The 24545-nt window shown below is 42.4% G+C and overlaps 1 protein-coding gene and 1 long non-coding RNA gene across 3 annotated transcripts; one reads left to right on the top strand and one right to left on the bottom strand.

Moving 5' to 3' along the window:
* Positions 1 to 576: 576 nt before the first annotated feature.
* On the bottom strand, positions 577 to 17958 carry TBC1D10B (TBC1 domain family member 10B). Its single transcript, XM_026682347.2, has 9 exons — positions 16908 to 17958; positions 11758 to 11857; positions 11529 to 11636; positions 10888 to 10994; positions 9928 to 10042; positions 8440 to 8505; positions 5797 to 5986; positions 4628 to 4782; positions 577 to 3855 (listed from the first exon to the last, which is right to left on the bottom strand). Exons 1-9 carry the CDS (start codon positions 17741 to 17743, stop codon positions 3148 to 3150), a joined length of 2385 nt encoding a protein of 794 aa, XP_026538132.2. The 5' UTR covers positions 17744 to 17958; the 3' UTR covers positions 577 to 3147.
* A 976-nt stretch (positions 17959 to 18934) lies between these two features.
* On the top strand, positions 18935 to 24545 carry LOC148129303 (uncharacterized). Of its 2 annotated transcripts, none has more exons than XR_015745953.1 (3): positions 18935 to 19665; positions 23501 to 23558; positions 24108 to 24545. It is a non-coding gene; the product is annotated as an uncharacterized LOC148129303 (long non-coding RNA). The 2 variants fall into 2 exon arrangements; XR_015745952.1 differs by having other exon boundaries at positions 18935 to 19700.

Here is a 24545-nt window from a genome sequence, read left to right as displayed (position 1 = left end):
ATTTGGTACAACCTTGGACAGGTTTAGGAGAAAACCACTCTCACATCTCTGTCCATTTTGCACCCTGCCCTCATAGGGCATGGGATGAGATGTACAAGGAGATGGCGTGTCTAGAAAAACCAGGTTTTAACAGACTCTCTAGGACTTGATTTCAGTCACAAACATCAGAGAATGCAGTTAGCTGTCCAGAAGGAATCTGTCTGACTCCCAGCACAATTTGGTCTATTTAGGACTAAATCTAAATCATTCTGGGTTTTCTGAATCTCCCTCTGGTTAACTACCCCACTCTGGTTAACTGAAATATGTATGGTACAGGCTTTTTGAACCTGGACTTCTTCAATAAACAAACCATTGCTTTTGATCTGAATCATCACATAAAAATAAATGGCTTAATTCGAATAACCATATAACAGAGTTGGAAGGGTCCTTAGAAGTCTTCTAATCTAGCCCTCTGCTAGATTAGGAAGGAAACTCTACATCAGTTCAGACAAATAGTTGTCCAATCTTTCCTTTAAAACTTCCAGTGTTGGAATTTCAGTTGAATTCATCCTTGGTTAACAAACACACTCGACAAACTTGGTCTCCATTTTGTTTTGTTAACATTTTTAGACAAAGCAATGCAGGAGGGTGGGGAAATCTAATAAAAATGAAGCACAAATTATAAAAAAGTATTAACAAATAGGACAGCAAACAGTTGTTATTTGTAATTTACTGCTTGACCAAATTAGGGGCAGTAGTTAAAAAAACTTTTAAAAATAACAATAAGGCATGGGGAGATGATGGGTTCCTAATTTCCAGTGTCTGTCCCATTAAATAAGAGCACAAGATCAAAAAAAAAAATCCCAAGGATCTGTATACATAATTACAATACTGAAACATATATATAATATATGTGTTAGAGAGAAAATGTATATACAGAGAGAATCAGCTAATAGAACGTTTTCGTTAGGGATGTGAATCCAAAGAGAAACTGCTATTTGGTACAGATATATTTGGGAAGTGAGATTCTGAAACAGGCTCATGATTTTCAAACTATTCACAACTGCAGAGAACATGACACAAGAGAAGGAAAAATATGCTGCAGAAGCATTGGGTACTCACAAATCCAGTATGGACTCATAATACTGTAGCCCAGTTTGACTTCCAAGGCAGCAAGAATTTATCTTCCAGTTTCAAACTCCCCAAACCTCTTTCCACCATTCCTAAACTGATCAATCCTACGACCTGCCAATATTATTTTCTGACTGCATAGAATAGAAACCCAGAGTTTTGACAGTTGCCTTCTGCTCTACCATTAAAGGTTTGCAAGGCAGTATCGGCACGTAGTTCCTTAAAAGAAAACAGATCTCCATTGTGGCCGCACAGCGAACCACAGGAAAAAATGTCTAGAGCAAAATACATTCTAATTATTTTAAAATAGTGTTTCCCAATCCTGGCATACGTGTGAACTTCAATTCCCAGAATTCATCAACCATTCTCCATGCTGGCTGGGGAATCCTGGGAGTTGAAGTTCCCATATCTGAATGTTACTACGGTTGAGAAACGCTTCTTTAAAGGCCCATTTTTGTGGGACAAGGAAATCAAGCATGCATCATATTTGTTAATATCTACATCAACAAGCTATAAACTAGTTTTAAACCAGCTTTATCAGCCACTGCTCAAGAAACCCTGTTGGTTTTGTGAAAAAACAGGGGAGCAGCATTGAAATAGGAAAACATGTTCAGTTATCTTCAAAAAGCACACTCCAGGAACTATCTAAGTAAATCAATGGAGGGTAAACACTAATTCTTAAGGAATTTATTCTGTAATGGAGAAGGGTCTTTTGATTTAAGGGATAGGATTGAAAGCTAAATGTAATCCAGTAACAAACATTTCAAAGATTTATAGCTATAGCCATTTGGATAGACAGTTTGCAAAAATCTCCTCTTGGGGACAGAAGTTCTCCCCAAAAGTAAATACCTCTCTTGGACAAAATAGCAAGCAGACAAAGGTTATCCTCCTAGATTTCTCTGGAATGTTTCTGCCAAAGCTATTTCTGAAGGGCAGGAAATTGACGTTTTTTCCCCTTCGTTCTGACTTAAAACTATCTGACTACATGTCAAAAACAGAGAACCAGAAAATGCAGCCTCTTTTGAATCCAATCGAATTGCTTATCCTTTCTGCACCAATGCAACAAACTTTTCTAGAAACTGAGGGATTTTTTTCCCTTGCTGACTGCTAGGAATCCCTTATATGGGAACAGTCAACTGGCCAGGCCTAGCTTCCTTAATCTCCTGCCAGAGCTTTGACACAGATCGTTGTAAAAGGCCAAGAGGACCAAGCTTCTCTCTTCTTGAATGTTCGAACTTGAAGAAGCTACCCTGGTTCCATGTCTGCCTATTCACAAATAGTTCTGAAAAGGGAGGTGATTTGCCCAGGAGACCAGGCATCTAGCTTAGCTTGTAAGAAGCCATGCAAGGGGGGGAGGAGGGAGGCAGGTAAGTACCTATCTATATGGGATGTTTCCTAAGTGCCTTTGTGGAGCCCATCAGGTTGAAGAGAATTGAGGAAAAATATGCCAAAATGTTAAAAGGGCCAATCCACTTTGCAATGGCAGAAGAATCTGTTAATATCAGGTAGGGAGCAGAGTCCACATTTTGCCTCTCTGGAAGGAGGTGATGTCACCCCTGGAGCAATTAAAGAGTTTTAAAGGGAAGCAGCTCTGTACAAAGTACTTGTGAAGAATGCAATTGCTTCCTTGGTGAGGTTCCCAGCTTGGAGGGGGATGGAGGAGGGTTGTGCAGTTGCATCTGTTGGTTTTGGTGAAATTCACATGGGGGCCACCAAGTTCCATATCCACGCACAGAGCACCGCAGCTATCGTGGACGTTTTCTCTCTGGTCATTACGGTCGAGGAAAGCAAAATGGGGGACTCAAGCCCACCTCAGGCACACAAAAGAGGATGGACCCATGGACCCCAGGTAATTCTCTTCCAGCTCCTCTCTGACCCTCAAATCGGGTGGATTCCCATGTCCAGTTGCGATTCCCCTTTGGCGAACCTCTCCTCCAGTCCTTTGGGTCCTTCAACCACACCATGCCTCTAGCGGCAACCATAGTCTTGGTCCTTGGGAGTTTCTCAGCCTTGTGCTGTCCCACCCCTTAGTATTATTCAGAAATAAGTGTCCTGGAGCACAGACCCCCCCGAGGTTTCCCCATCTCTTCCATCTTCGGGGGCTGATTTGGGCTCTTTTTTCCTCAAAGACAGCTTCTTCTCTTTCTTCAGCTTGGCTTCCTCTTTGGTTCGTTCTTTCTGCTGCTTCTTCTCCCGCTCCTTCTCCTGCTTCTCCCGTTCCTTCTCCTGCTTCTCCCGCTCCTTCTGCAGCTTCTTCTCCTGCTCCTTCTGCAGCTTCTGCTTCTCCTTCTCTATCTTCTCTTGCTTCTCCCGCTCCTTTTCCTTCCGCTTTTCCACTTTGCTGCTGCTGGTTTTCTTAGGGCCACCCAAGGGGGTGTTGTTTCCGGTAGGGGAGGGCAGGGCAGCATGAAGACCTTCGGATACCACCACCTGGTTCTGGGCCGCAGCAGGGACCCGGGAAGGTGAAGGAGACTCGGCCAGGGTACTTATGGAATGAAGTGGGGAGAAGGAAGGACCACTAATGCTGCCTAGGGCAACCCTGTGCTTTAGCCCCGTGAGGCTCAGGAGGCTGGCGCTGGCAGTCAGGGGAGGGTTCATACGGTAGCACTCCTCATGGATGGCTCGTGAACCATGGAGTCGGCGGGAGGGCTTGTACTGGAGCTCCCCCCGTGTTTCGCGCCATTTCTTTAGCTGGGTGGTATTCTCTTGCTCGATGAGGGCTTCGGTAACTGGAAGATTAATCACCTGAATCAGAGAGGAAAAAAAAAAAAACAGGAGAAGGAGGAATAACTACACGTGGCATCTTTTGAGCCATATTCCCTTCTGCAGCTGAGGACTTTGTCAGAAGTATACGCAAGCCAGGAACAGATCTCATTCAAAATCCTTGTCAGTAGAACCAAATCCTCTGCTTTTGTATATGCAGCAATAGCGCCTGGACATATATACTGCTTTAGCACTCTCTTAAAACGGTTTACAAAATCAGCACACTGCCTCCAACAACAACACACACACATATGCACAACCCTCGCAGTGGCCAGCATTAAAGCCAGGAAAAGCCTTCTAAGTATTTTTTTTTTTTAATTTCATAGTTAAAGAAAAAGTAAGGATATTCTTATCAGCCAATTTCAAATTACTACATAAATGTCATATTCAGAAAGGATTAAACATCCCAACTACGTTTCTGAATTTAAAATCCATTAATAAATTCAAAACATGGCTATTTCAACAGGCTTGAGGATGTCAGGGAAATGGAGAGTTGTGAGATGATGTAATGGGATGTGGGATGACCTTGGAAGAAGAGGAGAAGCGATGCTGCCCAGGGAATGGTCAGGTAAGGTAGCCTGCAGCTTGGCTGGCTCGGGGATTCTGGGAGTTGAAGTCCACTGTTTTTAAAGTTGCCATAGTTCACATCCCTGGTTTACATTATATTTGAAAACCTTGTTTCATTACCTTGCCAGAAAACTTTGGAGCAATCTAAATAAAGAAAAGCAACAAAGAAAAAAGTTGGGATTCTCACCTCGTGGACCAAGTATTCCTCTTGCATGGTCTGAACCGGGAGGTTTCGCAACTTCTCCATTGTCTCATACATGCCTTGACAGGACCTCAACTTATCCACCGAGCCCAAGGTGTTCCGGAGTAGCACTAAGCCCACCCGGAAAACTATCTTCACTCCTGCAAGAAGATAAAGAGGAGGAAGAGAGGATCAAATCAAACAAAAAGGGTTCCCCCTTTTTCTTTGTTGGAATAGAGGTCCGAGGGTATGGTCACAAATGCAAGATTTGATGCAGTAGAAGGAACCAAAGTCCGTTGAAGGAGAAACGTCGGAAGGTTTAAACAATTCTAGCTGAATTTGGCTCTCAAATCCAGCACTCCGTTTTATACAATATGCAACCAATCAGGGACCTCTGGGTGTTTGTGAATGTGTGTGTTGCCAGCTACTAGGAAAAATGTACCATCCACCCCCTGGCTCTAATCTGCATTTTATTGCTCACTGAATGATTAATCACCAGTACCTTGGAAAACAAAGAGGATTCTATTATAGGCTCCCGTGTAGATTCATTTGGCCTACCCCAAATGTTTTGCTATAATCACATTTTTAGTTTAATAATCCAGGATTCTAGCACAAAGAGTCACTTGGTTGAGGAGGGCTGGATTGAATAAATAATTAAGAATAAAATATAAATACTGGAGCTGTTATTCCAAGCATTCCAAGCATTCTTGTGAAGACGAGCCTTGTGGAATACAATGGAATTCCAAGTTACAATGCACCAGTTTGCACCGAGACAGACAAAATCAATTTTTTCAATACCATGCATAATTCATTAACATGTGACTTGTTAGTTTAGTTCTCCTGGTAAAAATATTGAATGATCCCAAGTACCATTTTGAGAATAATTATGTTAGACTAGATTTGACATCATATAATTCTTCTCTTTCCTTCCACCCGTTTTTTTTTTTTTTTTTTTGGTCAAACAGCCATTGAGACTGCCAAGATGCTGGCTGGGACTATTTAAATAATAGTTGGGGAGGTTTTCCTCCATCCAGTAAATTAAAAGCATTTCGGGGGGAGATATCAGAGATCACTGGGGGTTTTTTTTTCCCCTTCCTGATGGAATCTGTGTAAGGGAAGCAGACCACATGCAGCATTTGACAGAAAGCCAAAGAGAATTGAAGGTCACAGCTCACCTTCGCAAAAAAACATATCCCACACACGTAACACAGAACACCAAGGCAAGGTCCGGGAGAAGATGCACATAAACCACTCGGTCATATACAAGATGGGGTCGATCTTGTATCTCTTCAGGTGACGATAGGCAATGGGAGATGCTCGTCGGAGAAGTGCAAAGAAGATCTCCCCGTCTAACTGGATTGCCTCCTGAACAAGAAGCACAGATGGGATCCGGAGTGAATTCAGGGGCTCTAGACACAATAGCCTGTATTTCCTCACCAATGCTTTTATCTTTTTCCTCCAAGGCCTAGACAGGGTTTATAACCTCTGTGAGCAGCAAAGAAAGTTGGGGAGATGAGGCGCAGAACTGAATAGTACATTGCACCAAGCTGTTGTTTGCTTAACCACTGTTTGTTGAACACAGCAAAACTGGCTGGGTCCAGACACCAGAGTAAGCCCTAAAGCATGGTTCATATGACATTCCAAACCAAAGTCAAATAAAATTTATGATGGGTCATCCTGCTACGTGAAGGCCAAAAAAAATCTGCAAGACTGAAGTGGTTGCAACCGTTCAAGGTTTCTGTAGGCAAAAATTGTGCTGCTCTTTTCAGTTCAATGGATTAAGAAAGCAGACCGACCTCAGGATGGGTGGACAGGTCTCAGCTTTGCTCATCATCAGACACCTGCCAGAAGTCACCCTACTCAGGACAGATAACTCATGTGTTAACTCAGCCTTAAGATCAGATAATATGAAGTTTCAAGTTGACCCACTGTGAGAAGAAGGGGGAAGTGAGAAGAGGTTGGAGAAGAAATGTGCCGAAATGTCAACTAAGATGAGGTGGCCCGATAGAAAAACCATTGCTTTTCTTTACAAGTACATATTCTACCTGTGGAAGGCAAAAAATTTGCAAGTAGCGTCTGTCGGGAATTCCTTAAGACCACAATATCTATTTTCAAAACTGCTCTGCAGCTGCACAATCCTGGAAAAGGATGAGCTCCTCTAAGGAGCTGCAAAAGGGTGGGGTTTTTTTGTTTTTTTTTGGTTTGGTCTTCAAATCCAATGCCCTACTGAATATGTTTCAAATTTTGGGGCTCCCACTATTTTCCAGGAAGTTTCATCCTTCAGTACAATATATTTTTTCTACTAGAGGCAATGCTACGTCTTCCTTAGATGATACCAAGAAGCACCATTATTTCTGTACATTAATAAGGAAAGTCCATCCGTTCCAGCCAGATGGGAAATCTGCAGGCCGAATCAGGTACCTTTCCATTCATAACTCCCCCAATACTCTTTAAGATTCCACTGCCCAAGATTCAGCAACCAATGAACATTTTTCATCAATGCAATTTTTTTAAATCAACAAGGTGTAAAATCAAAGCAGGTTTGTTAAACTTCCAGCAAGCTTTTAATACAGGTAATCCTCAACTTACAACCACAACGGAGCCCAACATTTCTGTTGCAAAGTGATTCATTTCTTAAATGAATGTTGCCCCATTTTACGACCTTTCTTGCCACTGTTAAGTGAATCACTGCAGGTGTTGATTTAGTAACACGGTTGTTACATGAATCTGGCTTCCTCTTTGACTTTGCTTGTCAGAAGGTCCCAAAAGAGGATCACATGACTCCAGAACACTGCAACCGTCATAAATGTGAGTCAGTTGCCAAGCGTCTGAATTTTGATCATTCAAGCTGCCATGGTCATAAGTATGAAACATGGTCATAGTGCCGTTGCAATTGAGTGTTCACTAAATGAACTGTTGTAAGTTGAGGACTACCTATACATTTAGCAATAGCAATAGCACTTAGACTTATATACCACTTTATAGTGCTTCACAGCCCTCTCCAAGCGGTTTACAGAGTCAGCCTGTTGCCCCCAACAATCTGGCTCCTCATTTTACCCACCTCAGTGGGATGGAAGGCTGAGTCAACCTGGAGCCTGGTGGGACTTGAACTGTCAAATGGTAGCAGTACTGGCTGCAGAAGTAGCTTGCAGTACTGCACTCTCACCACTGTGCCACAGAGGCTCCCAAAATTTACTTATTTGTATACATCTGTTTTGACTGTTTTAAAAAATTCACCCTTTAAAAAAGAGCTGTTATATTATTATACTATATACTATAGTATACTATACTATATATTCCTTCTGGCGACACCCAGGTTACTAACTCCTTGATTCTCAGGATCTTCAACATTTTAACAAGAAATGGAACCCTTAGTGCCCAGCCTTATGCTGGAAGTTTCTATGCCCAGGTAATCTTCCACTTATGACGGTAATGGAGCCAGGATTTCCCATTCTATTATGATGGCCATAAGTTGGAGCATCCACATGTCCAACCCAATTTTACTACTATTTTCTGTTGCGCAAACACGCCACAGTTGTTAAGCAAACACAACAATCGGTAAGCAAACCCATTAGAACCCATTGTAAATCGTAGTCAGGTCTCTGAGGGACACAGCAAATGGTCATAAAAGCAGGCCGCTTGCACTCGAAAAGCAATCACATGAATGCAAGGGGGGGGGCAGGAGGGCGCAGGCACCGCAACTTCAAATATGGGTTGTAAGTTCCTTTTGGGAGTCCATTGTAACTTCAAACGGTTACCAAGCGACCGAGCATTAAGCAAGGACTACTTGCACTACAAAAGGAAGCAGCCAAACTTACCAATCCAGCACTGTAGTATCCAGGAAGATATTTCTCACAGATTTGCACCAGGCACCAGAAAGCTTGCTGTGGAAAGAGACCAAGGAATCTTTAGCCTAGATAATCGCAGCAGCCATAGTCGGGCGTGTGGCAGAACAGCACTTAGCAAACTCCCAGTTAAAATTTTCCAGTTACGAGAACGAAGCCAGAAAATTCAATTCGGGGGCCTTAGCCCTTTCCCAAACCTGGGGCTTCCAGGTTTCTTCAACGACACAGAAGTAACACATCAGAGCCAGTAGCAAAGCCACAGAAGGAGAACAAAGTCACAAATTGAGAACAGACCCAGATCCCATCAGGTCTGCCAGTTAGTCTAATGGTTATGTTTTAACCTCACACATGCCTGATGCTGCATGAAAACATGGTCGTTGTCAACGCTCTCGATCCAGCTTCTGGCACTGGTAAAGTCCCTGGCAGTTCAAAAGGACAGAAGTTGACATGTAGCAGAGCAGGATGCCTGGTGTAAAAAAGACTTCCAAGGTGCAGCGGCTATTATATATACATCAGCGGTCCCCAACCTTTGCAGCCTGGCTGGAAGGGAAGAAAGAGGGGAACCGGGCCACACAAGTGGTGGGCTGGAGCACGCATAACTCCTCTCATGAGGGAGAGAGAAGCCTTTGGGGTGCAGCTTAGTGCTCCTTCAGGCTTCTCCATGCCGAAAGGGATGGAAGGCCTAAAGCAGCACGAAATATATGGTCCCCCAAGGCCTTTTGTCCATTTACAAAAGCTTGTAAACGCAGAGAAGCCTTTGGGAGGCACAGTCTCACACTTATTCAGACTCTCCAAGGCTGCCCAATGGTCCAAAAGCAGATTGGGGTGTCCTGCCCAGGCAGCCTCAGTGAGTCAGTGAAGCAGAGCAGGGCTGCTCGTCCCGCTCAGCCTCTGCTCTCACCGCTCTGCATCGGGAGAGGGCAGCTTGGTGTCCCAGCTGTTCGGGGAAGGTCTGGTCCAGGTGAGCGGTGGACTGGTTGGACTGATTCATGTGCATGTGTGCAGCTCCACTCACACAAGAGAGGAGCCTTCGGGGCTTGTGTGAGTGGAGCTGTATGCACGGACAGTCCGTTTCTCATGCAGCCCAGTTCTGAATTAGGCACTAATGGGCCGTGGGTTTGGGATCTCCGATATGCATGCCTCGAGCTGCTCAAATATTCCGCAAATCTAGCTAAAACTAGGAACTATGGTCCTTTCCCAGAGAAACTATGCTTTCTAAGTTGGCAACTGCAGTGTGAATGAAGCAATTCCTCATCTTTGTGGGCATATGCACCCGCATCAGCCCAGTTCTGAATAAGCCATAGCCCGCTAATGGGCCGTGGGTTTGGGATCTCCAATATGCATGCCCCAAGCTGCTGAAATATTCCGCAAATCTAGCTAAAACTAGGAACTATGGTCCTTTCCCAGAGAAACTATGCTTTCTAAGTTGGCAACTGCCGTGTGAATGAAGCAGTTCCTCACCTCTGCGGGCATATGCATCAGCAAAACTGCAGCTACGGGCGCTTGTGCTTGGCAGTAACCTTCTTCTGGCCGGTAGATGGTATAGGCTTTCAGGATACGATAGAGGTCCTGCTGCCTGTGACGGAGAAGGATGAGGAGTGGAAAATTTAATCTAGACTCTTGGACTCCCTATCGGAGCTCCCTGTTCTTGAGACTAAACTCTAGGAAAGCAGAATTCCCTGTTAGGTTTCTTTGGGGGTATTTAATTAATAACGAGGCCTATAGGCCAGTTAAGGCTCAGCATTTCTCAGATCATGCGCCAGGATGTCAATAAAACAGCTAAAAGTGTCATGGCAGACATGAGTTCCTGATTAACCCTGTGTCCCCATTTATCTTAAGTCTAGAGATGAAGAAAGGCACATCAGAGGTCAGATACAGGAGCAGGGCTTGGAGTGATAGGGGCAATTCAGTACAAGAAAAAGCTGGGCCAATACACACAGTCCTCAACTTACTATCATTTGCTTTAAGTTATAACAGCCCTGAAAAAAATGACTTATGACCGGTCCTTGCATTTTTACAACTGTCATAGCATCCCCATGATTATGTGATCAAAAATCAGGCCCTTGGCAACTGGCATGTATTTATGATGGTTGCAACGACCATGCGATTCACTTAACAATTGCAGCAATTCACTTAATAACCATGGCAAAAAAAAAAAAAAGCTCATCAAAGCAGGAACCACTCACTTAACGACTCCCTGGTTTTTAGCCACGGAAATTCTGGTCCCCGTTGTGATTGTGAATTGAGGACTACCTGTATGCTTATGAAAAATTTCAAAAGGAGTTGGGGGTGACGAGCTGATCTAGTGTGTAGAGGCAGAGCCGTTTTATGCATTCTGAGAATGGAAAGGATGGTAGTGACTTTCCAGTCCTAGAGGTCTGAGCACTGGAACAAACACACCGCTTCTTTTAATTCTCTCACCCATGGCCTCCTCGAGCTGCAAACATCTCGTGGAAAGGGAATTGCCTGTGGAGGTCCTTCTCAATCACATCTAGCCATTTGGGATCACCAGGCTGACGCTCCAATTCCTAAGAGAAAAGAAAAGCCAACGAGGAAGGAGATTGAATTTGGAGGCAGAAGCCCATCTTAGAGGACTTTTCCTTACTGCCTCTATGCTATGTTTCTCAAACTTGGCAGCTTGAAGATGAGTAGACTTCGGCTCCCAGAATTTCCCAGCCAGACAAGCTGGCGGGGGAATTCTGGGAGTTGAAGTCCATCCGTTGTCAAGCTTGCCAAGGTTGAGAAAGACTGCTCCACAGGATCAATTGCTACCAGTTGCTGTTATGGAAAGGATTCCAGAAAGAGACACTGCAGGTGTCTGCTCAACCTTCTCCCTCCCCACCTTGTTATTCAGAAGAGTTTCCAATTGTTAAGTTTGGGGGCTTTTTAATTGCAGTGTATTAAATTAATATAGCTTGATATTATTATTTGTAAAAATAAGTTGCATTTGGAAAAGCAGGATACAAATATATCTGTTAGAAATCATCAAACTTCTGCATTCTCCAATATAAGAAAGTAAACTTTCCTATATTTTAGTAGCCTTAAAAGATTTGTGGAAATACCTCAAATTTTCCCTGATTTTGATCCAAAAGTTCCTTGCTATTTGAGAGTAGCTGCCATGCTTTGGCACGGAGAGAAGAGGGAATCCCCTTCCGGCATCGCAATTTCACCTGCAATAAAATGAACAAACATTAATGTGCAAAGTAGAGACTGAAATTCAAAAAAAGCAGAACTTAAAAGCTCTTCTTTATTAGCCAGGAACCGAGGTCTCTGACCCTGATCTCTCCTCACCTTCTGAAATCTACGTGACAGCCACTTATCCCAATGGGAAAACATGTCCAGCCACTTAAGTTCCCTCTGCCTGGCCACGTCCACAGGGATGGTGCTTTCCCTGCAGCAAAAAAGCAAACGAGGAAAAGGAGGAGCTACGGAAAAAATGCTACAAATGTTGTTTGTCTTGCACAATCCTAAGGTTTCTGCTCTTCAGGGGAAGGACTAAGGAGCTATGCAATAGGATGGACCTCTCCTCTCGGGATCTTCTTTATATTATGAAACAACAGAGACAAAGTAAACTGCTTTACTGAGGAAGAGAGAGCAAAGCAATTCAAATGGTAAAGGACAAACCCTTGGGAGGGTGGTAAATTAAGCTTCTCCAAGCTATTTTCCCCCCTATCTTTTTTACCTATTTCCCCTTCCCACCAGCACCTAAGTTCTTCAAAGCTCTTGTCAACAATGCCTTGCTCATTGTGACAAAATGGGTCACAAACATCCTCTAAGCTAGCATGTAAAGGTGATTCTTGACTTACAAACATTTATGTTAAGCAAGGTATTTGTTAAGCGAGTTTTGCCCCGTTTTATGACTCTTCCTGCCACAAATTTTAAGCAAATTACTGTTGCTGATATGTTAGCAATCCAGCTAAGTGAATCCAGCTTCCCCATTGCTTTGATTGTCAAAAGGTTGCAAAAGGGGGGAAATCACAAGACCTTGGGACATAGCAATGGTCATAAGTGTGAGCCAGTTGCCAAACATCTGAATTTTGATCGCATGATCATGGGGACGTTGCAAAGGTCGTAAGTGTGAGAAATGGTCATAAGTCACATTTTCAGTATTGTAACTTTAAACAGGCACTAAATGAATTGTTTTAAGTTGAGGATTACCTCTAGTCATCTCATTCGGAATATACTAACTTTGTTAGGTCTATATTTAGCTAAATAGCCTACAGACGTTATAACTTAACACATTCTTCATTATTCACACATATGCAGTCAAGTGCTGTACAAGGTAAAAAAAAAAACTTTTGGCGTCTCCCCCTTGCCTTATGGCTCCAAGAGGGTGGTGGGAGAACAGTTTCTTATACATCTGTATCTGTAGAAAGAAAGGCAGAACCTGGGGATGGAGTGAAGAGAAGGATCAGCTTAGAATCTATATATAGCTATAAACAATGTAATTCCAACCCTACTTGAGAGCCACTGACCCTTATTTAACTCTACCCAGGTGCTGACCATTAGTTGGGAAATAATTAAATTGAGGAGATTTCTGTGCACAGGCCTTTAGCAATAAATCAGTTTAACTGAACCTTCACATGTGTGGACTTGGTCTTTCCTGCCTGACAATATTTCACAGAAATGTTTCTCTACCGCACTCTTTATGGTTTCTCACTGCCCATTATTGCCTCCAGGATCAGCTTATGCACATCACCACCACAAACAAAGCTCACACGTAGCCTCCACCTTAACAATAAAACAAAGACATGAAAGGACATGCAGGGCAGCTGGGCTAGTGTGATCTAAAAGTAGGAAGTTGCCTTCAGCTCATTGTGAATCACAATTCACCGAGTCTTTCTTGAAAGTTTATGGGACAATGAGAATTTGATTACTAATATGAAAAATTAGAATTGTGCAGCATCCAATTGAAGATACCCAACTTCATAGGCTTCAGGCAAGGAGGTTCAGGATGATGGTGATCATAAAGCAAGATCTATGCAAGGCTCTCATTAACAAAACCCAGCAAAAAAACAGGAAGGGCTGCTTGCCAAAGAGGAAGTGGTGAGCCTGATTGTAAAAAGTCATAGAAATAAATATTCTGAGTGGGTGAGAAGAATAATGTTCCCCCAGAGCCACACCAATAGGAAGAAGGCAGTAACTGTTGCTTTTGTGAAATATATTTTCTCTGTTAAAAGAAGCAGGTGTGCCAACATTATTAAAGATGTCTTTCACTTACCCTAAAGGAGCCTATCACCCAGCCTCCGGTCCCTTACTGACCATGGTCGTATCACAGATACAATCTTGGACTTGGTCATTAATGCCACCTCAAATCTGCCTCCAGCTCTTCCTTTCCTTACGTGTCCTCCCCTAAACTTTCTAAGCAATTAGCCGAAGGCTCTTCAAGGATAAGCACGAGATAGACAATAGATAATTTGGATCATACCAATCAATATCCAGGTCTCAGCACCTGGCCAATTTAATTTGGACTCAAAAGCATGAGAGGGCCTGCTCAGCTCTGGAATAGGACCCATCAGCAAACCCCAAGGTGATAAATTAGTCCAGAAAGTCAAAGGATCTTTCTGGAAGAAGGCAAATGTAGACCTTTATATTTGCTAAGAAAACATAGATCTATGAGGGGAGGAAAAAAGAGAATACTATTGCACAACTGATTTACATCAGACCCATCTTGTAGCTAAATGTTTGGCTACTGGAATAAAGGTAGGGAAAAATGGTTAAACATGAACTTGCAAACCCCAATTCTAGACTGCTTTTCTAACCCTCTCTTCCAGTTCAAGTTATGAATAAAAGTGAATATAACTTGAAAGTATATTCAAAGCTTAGTCAAATACTAAATACTACCTTCTCTTGTTCAATTGTAAGCCAATTTAGTTCTTAGCATACATATCTTTTTCTATTGGTTACTCAGGCTTGTGCTGATAAGCTTTCCTTAAAAAACAGCCTTCCTGTAGAGGGTTTCCACTCCACAAAAGCAGCTGAGAATGACATAAGGTTAGTGCAGATGGTTAGGCAGGAATAGCAGCTAATCCACAACCAAAAAGAGAATCTTGCCACAAAGAAACACCATCATCCCCTCCCACAGCACGTACGCCAAGTGAAACAAAACGGAACATACACTATAATCTATAACTTTAACATGCTTCATTATTATCTGCTTTCCTGCAGAGAAATATCAACTCCCTCAGCAGGCCTATGATGGAGAGCAGACACACCTTTTTTACATGTGTAAATTTGTAAGAAACTTTCATATTAGCAAGAATTGGCATGGTTTGTTCCACCTCCTATTTTAAGCAAGTTCAGAGACAGTTCCTTGCAGATAATACTTATAAATAGCAATTAGCTGCAACAATTTATAACAGTACATTCTCCACTATACCCTATTCCTATTTAGAAGAGTACTTTCATCTGCTAGCTGATGAAAGTGATTATTCGGTCTTCCCTTGAACGAGGACAGGCTGCTGTTAGACAAAGGAGTAGACATTAAAGGTTTTTAGAACTAGAAAGACATTTGTAAAATTTCCTTCAGCATCTCAAAATACCTAGGCCGAATCTAATGTTGCATAAGAAAGGCTGGCATTTGTTAGCAAATCTTTTCTTTAATGAATGGTCAGTTTCAGAGACAACTGCTAGAATTGCTGCATGAGTGCCCAAATGGACACCTTAATGGATGGGTCAACGTCTAGATGCGTATACCCACACAGTGCTTATGTGCCACAAAACCATCGGGGGAATGCTCCTTCCAGTCACCAGTCTATAATGTTAGTATAGCCATGTGAGTTTGGAAAGATGCTAACTGGGTACAGTTTGGCACCTGCCATGTTATAATGCTGCATTTAACTGGTCAAAGGCCGCAGGCTCACCGCTCCCCATACTGCTGCACGATAACCTTTCCAATCAAGTCCAAATTTCTTGGCTGAATAGGTCGTTGAGATATCATGGCAGAGAAAGCAAGGAGAAAAGCAGCAGTCAAATTCCAAATGACAGTGTTCGAAAGCTCTTCTGGAAAGGCAACCTATGCTTTTTCAGGCTGCACAAAGAATGCATCAACCTCAGCACTATTTCATTATTATAGTTGCCACCCTCTCTTGGATGCAGTCTCGTGAGAAACATAAGCCTGATTCTAAAACAATCAGGAGCTTTAAAAGCTGCTTGAAAGTAAGGCTTGTGGGATGTGTGCAGAGAGCATATACACATTTATCTAATGGAAGGCAGCATCTTCCTGAACTTACCTAGGCTCAGAATAAATATAAAAAATAATTCCAGGAAGCAAGGACAAACTGCTTGTCTCTAATTGCCATGAAAATTATCTATGTCTACAGATTCAGTTAAAGTTATGAGACTCAATCTTAACTTTAAAAAGACTTCACCTTTTTGAAGTTTTGACCAGTCAAAATCGTGAAGCAGGAATTTTTTTTGCTGATTTTCTTTTTGCGTCATTACAAAAGAATGCAGTTACTGCAATAGGGATGATTTCAAAAGAACAGTATGTGGAACGATTTTTATGATAAGTATTCAAACCAATGAAAACCACAGAAAGATTATCAGGAGCCACATTACTGGTGCTCAAAAACGGAAAAAAAAACATCACACATCTGGATCAAGTCAAGAAATACAGCCACACAATCACAATGAAAAGGTATAGATGAAGCCACACCCCGAGGGACATGGTTCTGATTTCACACCAAAGGGAAGAGCATGCAAACTGAAAAGGAAAAATATAGTTATGGAAAAGAGGACAGAAATACATTTTAGCTATATATGGAGAAATGACTCATTTAGTAAACCAGAGAACCAATGTTGCAATGTGATATTTAAGTGTTTAAGGAAAAGGAACCTGAAATAGTCCAATTGTCCATTTTATTGCCCCAAGCTACTGAGATTTATGGACTTCCCTTCTATGAAGAAGTGAATAGTGTATTGTCCACTTTTTTAGAGGAAGTAAAATGCAATTTGTTAGTCACCCTTCAAATTTGATAAATATAGAATGATCAGAAAAAAGGCAAGTTATTCTTACCGAAAACCAACAAGATTTTTTTCATTATTCTTTCCTGAATGCCAATCAGAAAAATGAAGTGTTATTATATCTTCCAAGAAAATTGTATTAGGTAAGAAGGATAACAGAGTTGGAAGGGATCTTGGAAGTCTTCTAGTCCAACCCCCTGCTTAGGCAGGAAGTATGCCAGAGTCTCAAACTAGAAAAAAGATTCTAGTTAGAGTATCAGTGGTCCATTAGTCTCAAACTTAGTGGCAGCATAATCAGGATAGTACTTAAGACACAATTACTTCTCCTGAGTTCACTTTCACCAGGATGAGAACTCTCCATTATCAGCACCCTAGTCCAAGTAAGAGTGATGCCTGTCACTGGGACGAGTTTGACTGAGATAAAGCACTTCTTCTCCCCAATATAGAAAGGCCATCCCAATGCTGCCAATACTTACAGTGTAATAGAATACTGGCTGGCCCCCAGAAAGCCATATTTATCAGTCTTACGGTAGGCAAGTCCATTGATTTCAGAATCGGACCCGAGAGAGCTAGCATCGTCAAGGAATCCAGGACCAGTCAGCGACTCCAACGTGCCCGACATGAGACTAACAGAATCTAAATAGCTCAAAGTATCAGAAGCCGGAGGGACTTTGGATGCAGTAGTGCCCAGGCTAGACTGGGAACCCATGTCTTGAGGTGGCTGAGGAGTGGAAAAGTCATGAAGCATCAAGCCCTCTGGAGATGTTGGTGAAGTCTTCTCTGGTGGGGTCATAGGACTGGGGGCCACCACAATCACGGTCGGCGAAGCCGGTGCAACCGGCAGGGCCTTTACTACCGTGTCTTTTGGTAAGGCCACCGATGCTGGCATCACCCCACCATCATTCATGGTAGCCTTAGCGATGACAGGGGTCACCGAATTGACCCCGGGGACCCCGTTATCGGCCAAAAACCCATCACCGGCGTCCATTGTTACGGTTTCAGACCTTGCCTCTCCAGGCTCTGCCCCCTTTCCAGCACTGTTGGACACAAGTGTCAGTTCTGCAATCATCGTGGTTAGTGTCACCTCTGTAGGGCTGCAAGGTGCTGGCGGGGGGGCACCGGTTGGCACTTCTCCGGGGTCCATGGTTATTGCTGCATCGTTGGCTGTGGCCAGAGGGAAACCTGGCTTGCTGTTCGTCGTCCTTTCGAAGGCCTCAGGAGTCGGAGCCCTCCGCTTGAGACCGTGAAGGGCCGAACGAGAGGCACTGGGCCGAGGCGGCGGCGACGGGGGGTCCCCAGAACCTGTCTCCATAACAATGGCCCCCCTCCCCCCCAACTGGGGGGGGATGCGGCCTGGTCGCCCAGCCCAATGCCTGAGCGACGGTGAGGGAAGGGAAATGAGAGGGAGGAAGCTCAAAGCTTCGCGGCTCCCTCCCCCCCCCCCCACCAAGAAGGCGGCAGCGACGGCGGCAGCTCCAGAAAAAGAGCTAGCCAGAAAGATAGCCACCCGAGTTGCGCACGCACTCCGGGCCGACGTTCACCCAATGAACAGCGAGGAGGAAGAAGTGTTTATCCAATCACGAAAGGGGTGAGGGAAAAAAAAGAAATGGACGCTGAGGGACTCTGAACGAAGGACGGGGTCCTACGGAGAACTAGCCAATTGGAACAGAGCGAGGCTTGGGGACGCAGCCAATCACTAAGGGGACTTTAGGAAGACTGCGATGAAAAAGAGGAAGGGAGGAGATGAGGTGTTCTGACGAGAGGCGGGACTAGCGGGAAGCGTCCGCCAATCCCTAACAGGAATGCAGGGTCGGAATTCCGTTTCTCTCAGTTGGGAAGCTGAAGAAAGCCGCAATAAAGTAGACCGAAGTCATTGTTAGGAGGCAGAGGAGGCATGTACTTAAACACTACGCGACCAATGAAAAGACGAACCGGCAAGGCTCCTCCAATCAACAGGGAGATCCCTCCTCTCGGCTCCACCAACGCACGTTTGTACGTGTGGCGTATAGGCGACGGCTTGTCGTCAAATAAGCTGCAGGCGTAAATGCGAGTCTTTCCAGAGTAGCGTCCTTCCAATCCGATAAAAGCGCCAGCTTGTTAAAATGGACGCGAATGTTTCCAACCTTGGCCAATCGATCGAAAGTCCGGACATATTTCTTGAGGTGTTGGCAGGCGTGTCCGGAGTCCGGACGATTCAAGAACGACGCTATGCCAAGCTCCATATTTCAAACTAACGAGTGTCGGAGCCAGAGATCAATAAGGGAACTTGGTGATTGACTGAATTGCCTCACAGGATTTGGATTGACACCTGGCTTGGCGAATCGGAGGCGAGGGGAGGGTCCCGATGGCACGAAGCCCATGAAAGACGGTTTTTAACGTTCTTTTGCCAGTTCTTTGGTCCCAGCGGCGTCTTCCGCCGGTTATGCTCGATCTGTTTTTCTTCGGTGATCCTGGGCAAAGTTAGAATCCCCGAAGCAAGAGGGAATCCAAAATCAACGGCTTCGAGATTTTCGCTTCCCTCCGAAGTCTTTGTTTCTCCTTGTTTGGATCGTTGCTTAAATGCTTTCGTTTCTTCCCGGAGAGTAGCCTTCCTCCACAAAAGAGACAATCAACCAGCCAAAAAAGGAACATAAAAGACCGAAACACCTCCCCAATAGCAACCAGGTCAGCATAGATTAACTCCCAAGATTAACATCAGACCAACAAGAAAATCGGTACAGACGTTTAGCTGTCACTTTGGGATGAACACCCATTGAATGGTGTGGGAATATGAACGGATTTCCAGAAAAATTGCAGGCTACAGGAACCATTAGCACCACTCAAGTGAACCTGAGAACACAGACAAACCTCCAAGTGGCCCTCTAAAAACATTAAATGACCAGCTGTCTGCAAGGAGTATAAATCCTTCCATTCCCCACCATCCAGTCAGAGCTGAAGGAGGTTCTTGGATGAGAAGCAAAATGTCATCAAAGAAAAACAAGAAAACCCAGTTGCCTCTTGAAAAAGCATCTTTGAGACAACCAGGACCTGGATGACTGAGAGTCACTACAGACTATCAAATCACCAATCAATTAAACAATACCCCAATCAAGAAACTGCCAAAGAATCTAGTATCAAACAGCCCAACCAAAGCACCTGTAAGACTGCCCCCACCAACACTGACAGGACAAGCCACTAGACTATGAACTGAGAGAAAATCCCACTCCTTAACACTGATGATGCTACCTTGTTTGGGTAATGCTTTGACAGCAACTGTACCCTATGTTGAGGTATAGGACTTGAAGAAAAAAATGGAGATTAAAAGCTGAAACTTTGAAATTAACAGCAAATGGGACAAAAAGGACCAATGCCATCAAATCGATATTAAGTGCCATCAAGTCAATATTTATTCTTAGTTACAGCACACATGAATTGATCCCAGAATTATCTTATGTTTTTTCAAGTTATCCTTTGTAAAATCTGTTTTCAGAATCTGAAGATCCTTAGAAAGGAACCTAAATGTTAGAAAGGATGGAGCAAGTATTGATATTTAAATATTGAATTCAACCCTGCATCTCTCAAAGAACCGTATCCCATCCATGTTTACAATCATCCCCTTCTCACCTGCACTAACTTTTCAGAGAACAGATTAGTGAGCAAAGCTTCTGTTGTGCCAATCACTTTCAGTCTGTTAACATATTCAGGGAATGTGTTCTGGGAACATATTCAGTGTTTTGGAAGTTTAGTATAAAGAAGGATGGTATCTGCACAGCATGTTACACAATCAGCACCCCCTCATACTAGACAATCTTGATAAAAATGTTTAAAGATTGTCTGGTATCCTGTGCAGTATATCTTTGTTAAAAATACAGGTAGTCCTTACAAAGTTCACATAGTGATTGTTCACAGGAACAATGGCGCTGAAAAAAATGACATGACCATTTTTCACACTTACTACCATTGAAGCATGGTCATGTGATTTATATTCGGATCTTGACAATTGACTCATTTATGATAGTTGCAATTTCCTAGGGTCATGTGATCCCTTTTTGTGACTTGATAAAGTCAATGGGGAAGCCAGATTCACTTAACCATGTTACTAATTTAATAACTGCAGTGATTCATTTAAGAAATGTGGCAAGAAAAATTGTAAAATGGGGCAAAACTAAAATTTTTCAGTAACATAAATTTTGGGCTTAATTGTGGTCGTAAGTCAAAGATTATCTGTATTAACGCAAAGTAGAAAAATATTTTCTTCCTGTTTCTTGAAGGGAACAGAAACAATCACGTTGTCTTTTTCTTCCTAAACAAAAATAAGAATGGACCCATTCTATTCTTCTCTGCTTCTTGTATCTACCTGGAAGTAGAGAAGCAAAATGGTGCAACAATAGGGGAGATCCCCTGCAGACATAGTATCCTTGACTCCTTCAAACTTGATAAAGTAATGCTGTATATTATCTTTGACTTCCTGTTATCTCATTTTCATTTTTATACCTGTTGTATACTTTCTTTGCCGTTTTGATTAACCTACTTTTAAAACTGCTTTGCAGACTTTTTGTCTGTCCTCAACTGCTACAAAAGCTTCTTGACCTTATTTTTGGCTTTGTTTTGTTTTATCATAGTGCATGGGCTCCTACACACTCATTGTTCTGTATTCTTTGCTGTCCAGTGGTCTCTTATGTCCCGTAATTAAATACCTCAATCTTTCCCAAGTCAATTCTTGATGACTTCATTGTTCCATTCAAGAATTTACCTTGGCAGCAATACAGAGATTATTTCTCATTGTTTTTCAAGATTTCTTTGATTTCCCAGTCTATCTGAATCCTTGAAAGTTTCTCATCCAAATATTAACCAAGACTGATGCTGCTTAGCCTTTTTGGAATTGTCACAGAAAGTCCAAAGCTACCACCTGGACAAACCACAAGGTTATCTTTGTTTAGTCCCTTTTCACTGGATCAGCCTCCTTTCCCTTAATTCTAAATGTACTTTGAAGTTTCAGGGAAAATTCAAATAAATCCTTTAATTTTTATATTTTCTTGAAACCAAGCCAAGTTCCTATAACTGAAGTAATTAAATTTTTCTTCAGTTGATCCTTGCCTATATTTCATGCTTTTATTTTATTTTTTATGTATGTGTTCTTCTTTTGTATTATGTACAGGTGGGCCTCAACTTACCATCATTTGTTTGATGACATTTCAAAGTTATAGTAGCACTGAATAAAGTGACTTACAACCAGTCCTCACACTTAAACTGTCATAGCATCCTCACAATCATGTAATCAGTATTTGGGTACTTCACATCAGGTATGTATTTGCAATGTTGCTCCATCCCAGGGTCATATAATCACCATTTGCAATTGTTCCAGCTGGCTAAGCAGTCTGGGGGAAATCCAGATTCACTTAACAACTGTCGTGATTTTCTTAACAATCGTGACAAAAAAATTTTTGGCCATGGCTCACTTAACCTTGTTAACAATGAAATTTCTGGTTCCAATTGTAGTTGTAAGTTGAGGATTACCTGTACATGCATGAACAAGAGAACACCTTTGTTTACATTTTTATGTAAGTATTACATGAATAAGAAAGCCAAATATAGGTTATCCTCAACTTAACAATCAAAATTGAGCTCAAAATTCCTGTTCCTGTGAGACAATTGTTAAATGAGTTTGGCCCCGTTTTACCATTTTCTTGCCATATTTGTTAAGTGAATCACTACACTTGTTAAGTTAGTAGCACAGTTATTTAACAACAGAGCTGTTAAGTGAATCTGACTTTCCTATTGACTACTTGTCAGAAGATTGTAAAGGTTGATCACATGACCCCAGGACATTGCAACCATCATAAATACGAATCAGTTGTCAAGCGTCTGAATTTTGATTACATATGCCTGGGGATGGTGCAATGGTTGTGAGTATGAAAAACTCATAAGTCACTTTTTTCAGTGCTGTTTTAACTTCATGGCCACTCAATGAACTGTTGTAAGTTGAGGACCACCTGCAGTGGAACCTTCCTCTCCATTCTTCGATAATATTAATTTTAGATCTGCACAAAGTGACATTCTAATACAAAATATAAAGTCTATCTTTTTCTCCCTTTGTCTTTCAAAATCTCATTTGCTTTAGAAACTTAGACTGGGAAGAATTCAGTTTTCCCTCTTAATCATCTACCACCTGGGAAAAAAAATCCAAAACACGTACAAACATTCGCTGAAAACTGTCTGCCATATGTGAACTGATTGCAGCTTTCCGATATGTCCAGCAGGAGTCTTATCCACATTGGGGGGTGGGGGTGGGGGCTTCTTCCACTGAAAGAATGTGCCTCTGAATTAATCCTTTCCTTGCAGAACATATCACAGATGCAGGAAAACTCAAGAGAACTAGGTACATATTAAATTATGAGGGTGAAGGTTCGTTCTCCAAGCTTGTGGGTTGGTTTCCGAGCGTTTTGTTACCAGGCTAAGTAACATCTTCAGCGGAGTTTAGGGGAAGCCCTTATAAACAGAAGAACACTGACATCCCCTAAACTCCGCTGAAGTTTTACCTAGCCTGGTAATGAAACATTCAGAAACCAACCCACAAACTCAGAGACTGACCTCCACCCTCATCCTACACCTGAGCTACGGATATTCTCCATATTACAAAATATACCAAATTAACCCTTGTGGACAATACTAAATAAGCATTAAAGACCTTGCTTACTATGACATGGGTTTTGTAGTCTCCAGAGTTTTATTCTCAAGTCAGGAGTACAGAAAATACTTTTTCTAGACCGTCCATGAATATCGCTTTCCATTTTGGACATTTATCCAGGATGAGGATGTGTCAGTTTGACATAAGTCATTTACATTGAGGCCTGAAGAGTCAAGTTACTCTGAGCTGAATTGATAGGCTCTGTCATTCCACCTTAGCCAAAATGGTCAGGTCCTGAACTCCATCTATACATCTCATTCAAATCTTCAGTATCCCAGCATAAACTTTCTCAAGGTTTTTTTTTTTTTAATACCTCAATGTTTTGGCTGCTCTTTTGTGGCTGGGGCCCCTGATTAAGGTATGTTACTATATGTAATTACAGTATGTAATTTCTTGTTTTAGGGTGAAGTGTAAACCTAGCTTTGTTTCCATTTGAGATGGTCCATGAATCCAGCCAATTGTAAGTATAAATGATACAGGTAGTTGACTTACAATAATTCATTTAGTGTCCACCCAAAGTTATAACAGCACAGAAAAGAATGACTTATGACCATTTTACGCAGTTACACCCTTTGCAGCATCCCCATGATCATGTGATCAAAATTCAGATGCTTGGCCACTGGTTCATTCTTATGACCATCATCCCTGGTCGTGTGATCCCCTTTTGCAACCTTCTGACAAGCAAAGTCAGTGGAGAAGCCAGGTTCACTTAACCACTGTGTGACTGACTTAACAACTGCAGTGATTTATTTAACAACTGTGGCAAGAAATATCGTAAAATGGAGCAAAACTCACTTATCAATTGTTTCACTTAGGAACAGGAATTTTGGGCTCAATTGTGGTCATAAGTCGAGGACTACCTGTATTTTATGGCTTCATATGAACCCTGTCTGTCCATTTTATACAGGTAGTCCTCGACTTACAACCATTTGTTTAGTGACCATTGAAAGATACAACAGCACTGAAAAAAGGGACTTATGTTCATTTTTCACCCTTATGACTATTGCAGCATTCCAGCGATTACATGATTAAAATTTGGACTCTTGGCAACTGACTTGCATTTATGATGGTTGCGCTGTCCCGAGGTCACCTTTTGCAACCTTGTGACAAGCAAAGTCAATGGAGAAGCCAGAATCACTTAAGATCTGTGGCAAGGGAGGTCATAAAATGGGGCAAATTCACTTAACAACTGTCTTGTGATGCAATGGAAATTTTGGGCTCAATTGTGACCCTGAGTTGAGAACAACTTGCATCCTTTTTCTTTCTTTCCCTTCTTTCTTTCCTATTAGCTCTCATCTATTCAACCTTTTCTTTCAAAAAAAATATTGTTCCCCCCCCCCCCAATCTGTTCCCAAACTGGGATTCTATCACAGCTTTCAATTTAGTGAACTTTTTCTTGCCTTCAGCCCATTGAAAAACATATGGCACCTGTTTGTTTTGGATCACG

Source organism: Notechis scutatus, chromosome Z (assembly GCF_049901735.1).
Source record: "Notechis scutatus isolate UNSWTSFEM ecotype Mainland chromosome Z, rNotScu1.2, whole genome shotgun sequence".
Lineage (NCBI taxonomy): Eukaryota > Metazoa > Chordata > Lepidosauria > Squamata > Elapidae > Notechis > Notechis scutatus.
Note: the sequence above shows the minus strand (reverse complement) of the source record. Positions and strands in the feature narration are given on the sequence as shown.

Coding starts and splice junctions, on each gene's coding strand:
- TBC1D10B (XM_026682347.2), bottom strand. CDS start 17,743: ATGGAGACAGGTTCTGGGGACCCCCCGTCGCCGCCGCCTCGGCCCAGT. Junction 10,043..10,887: donor GCAGCTCGAGGAGGCCATGG/GTGAGAGAATTA, acceptor TCTCCGTCACAG/GCAGCAGGACCTCTATCGTA. Junction 3,856..4,627: donor AGGAATACTTGGTCCACGAG/GTGAGAATCCCA, acceptor TCTCTGATTCAG/GTGATTAATCTTCCAGTTAC.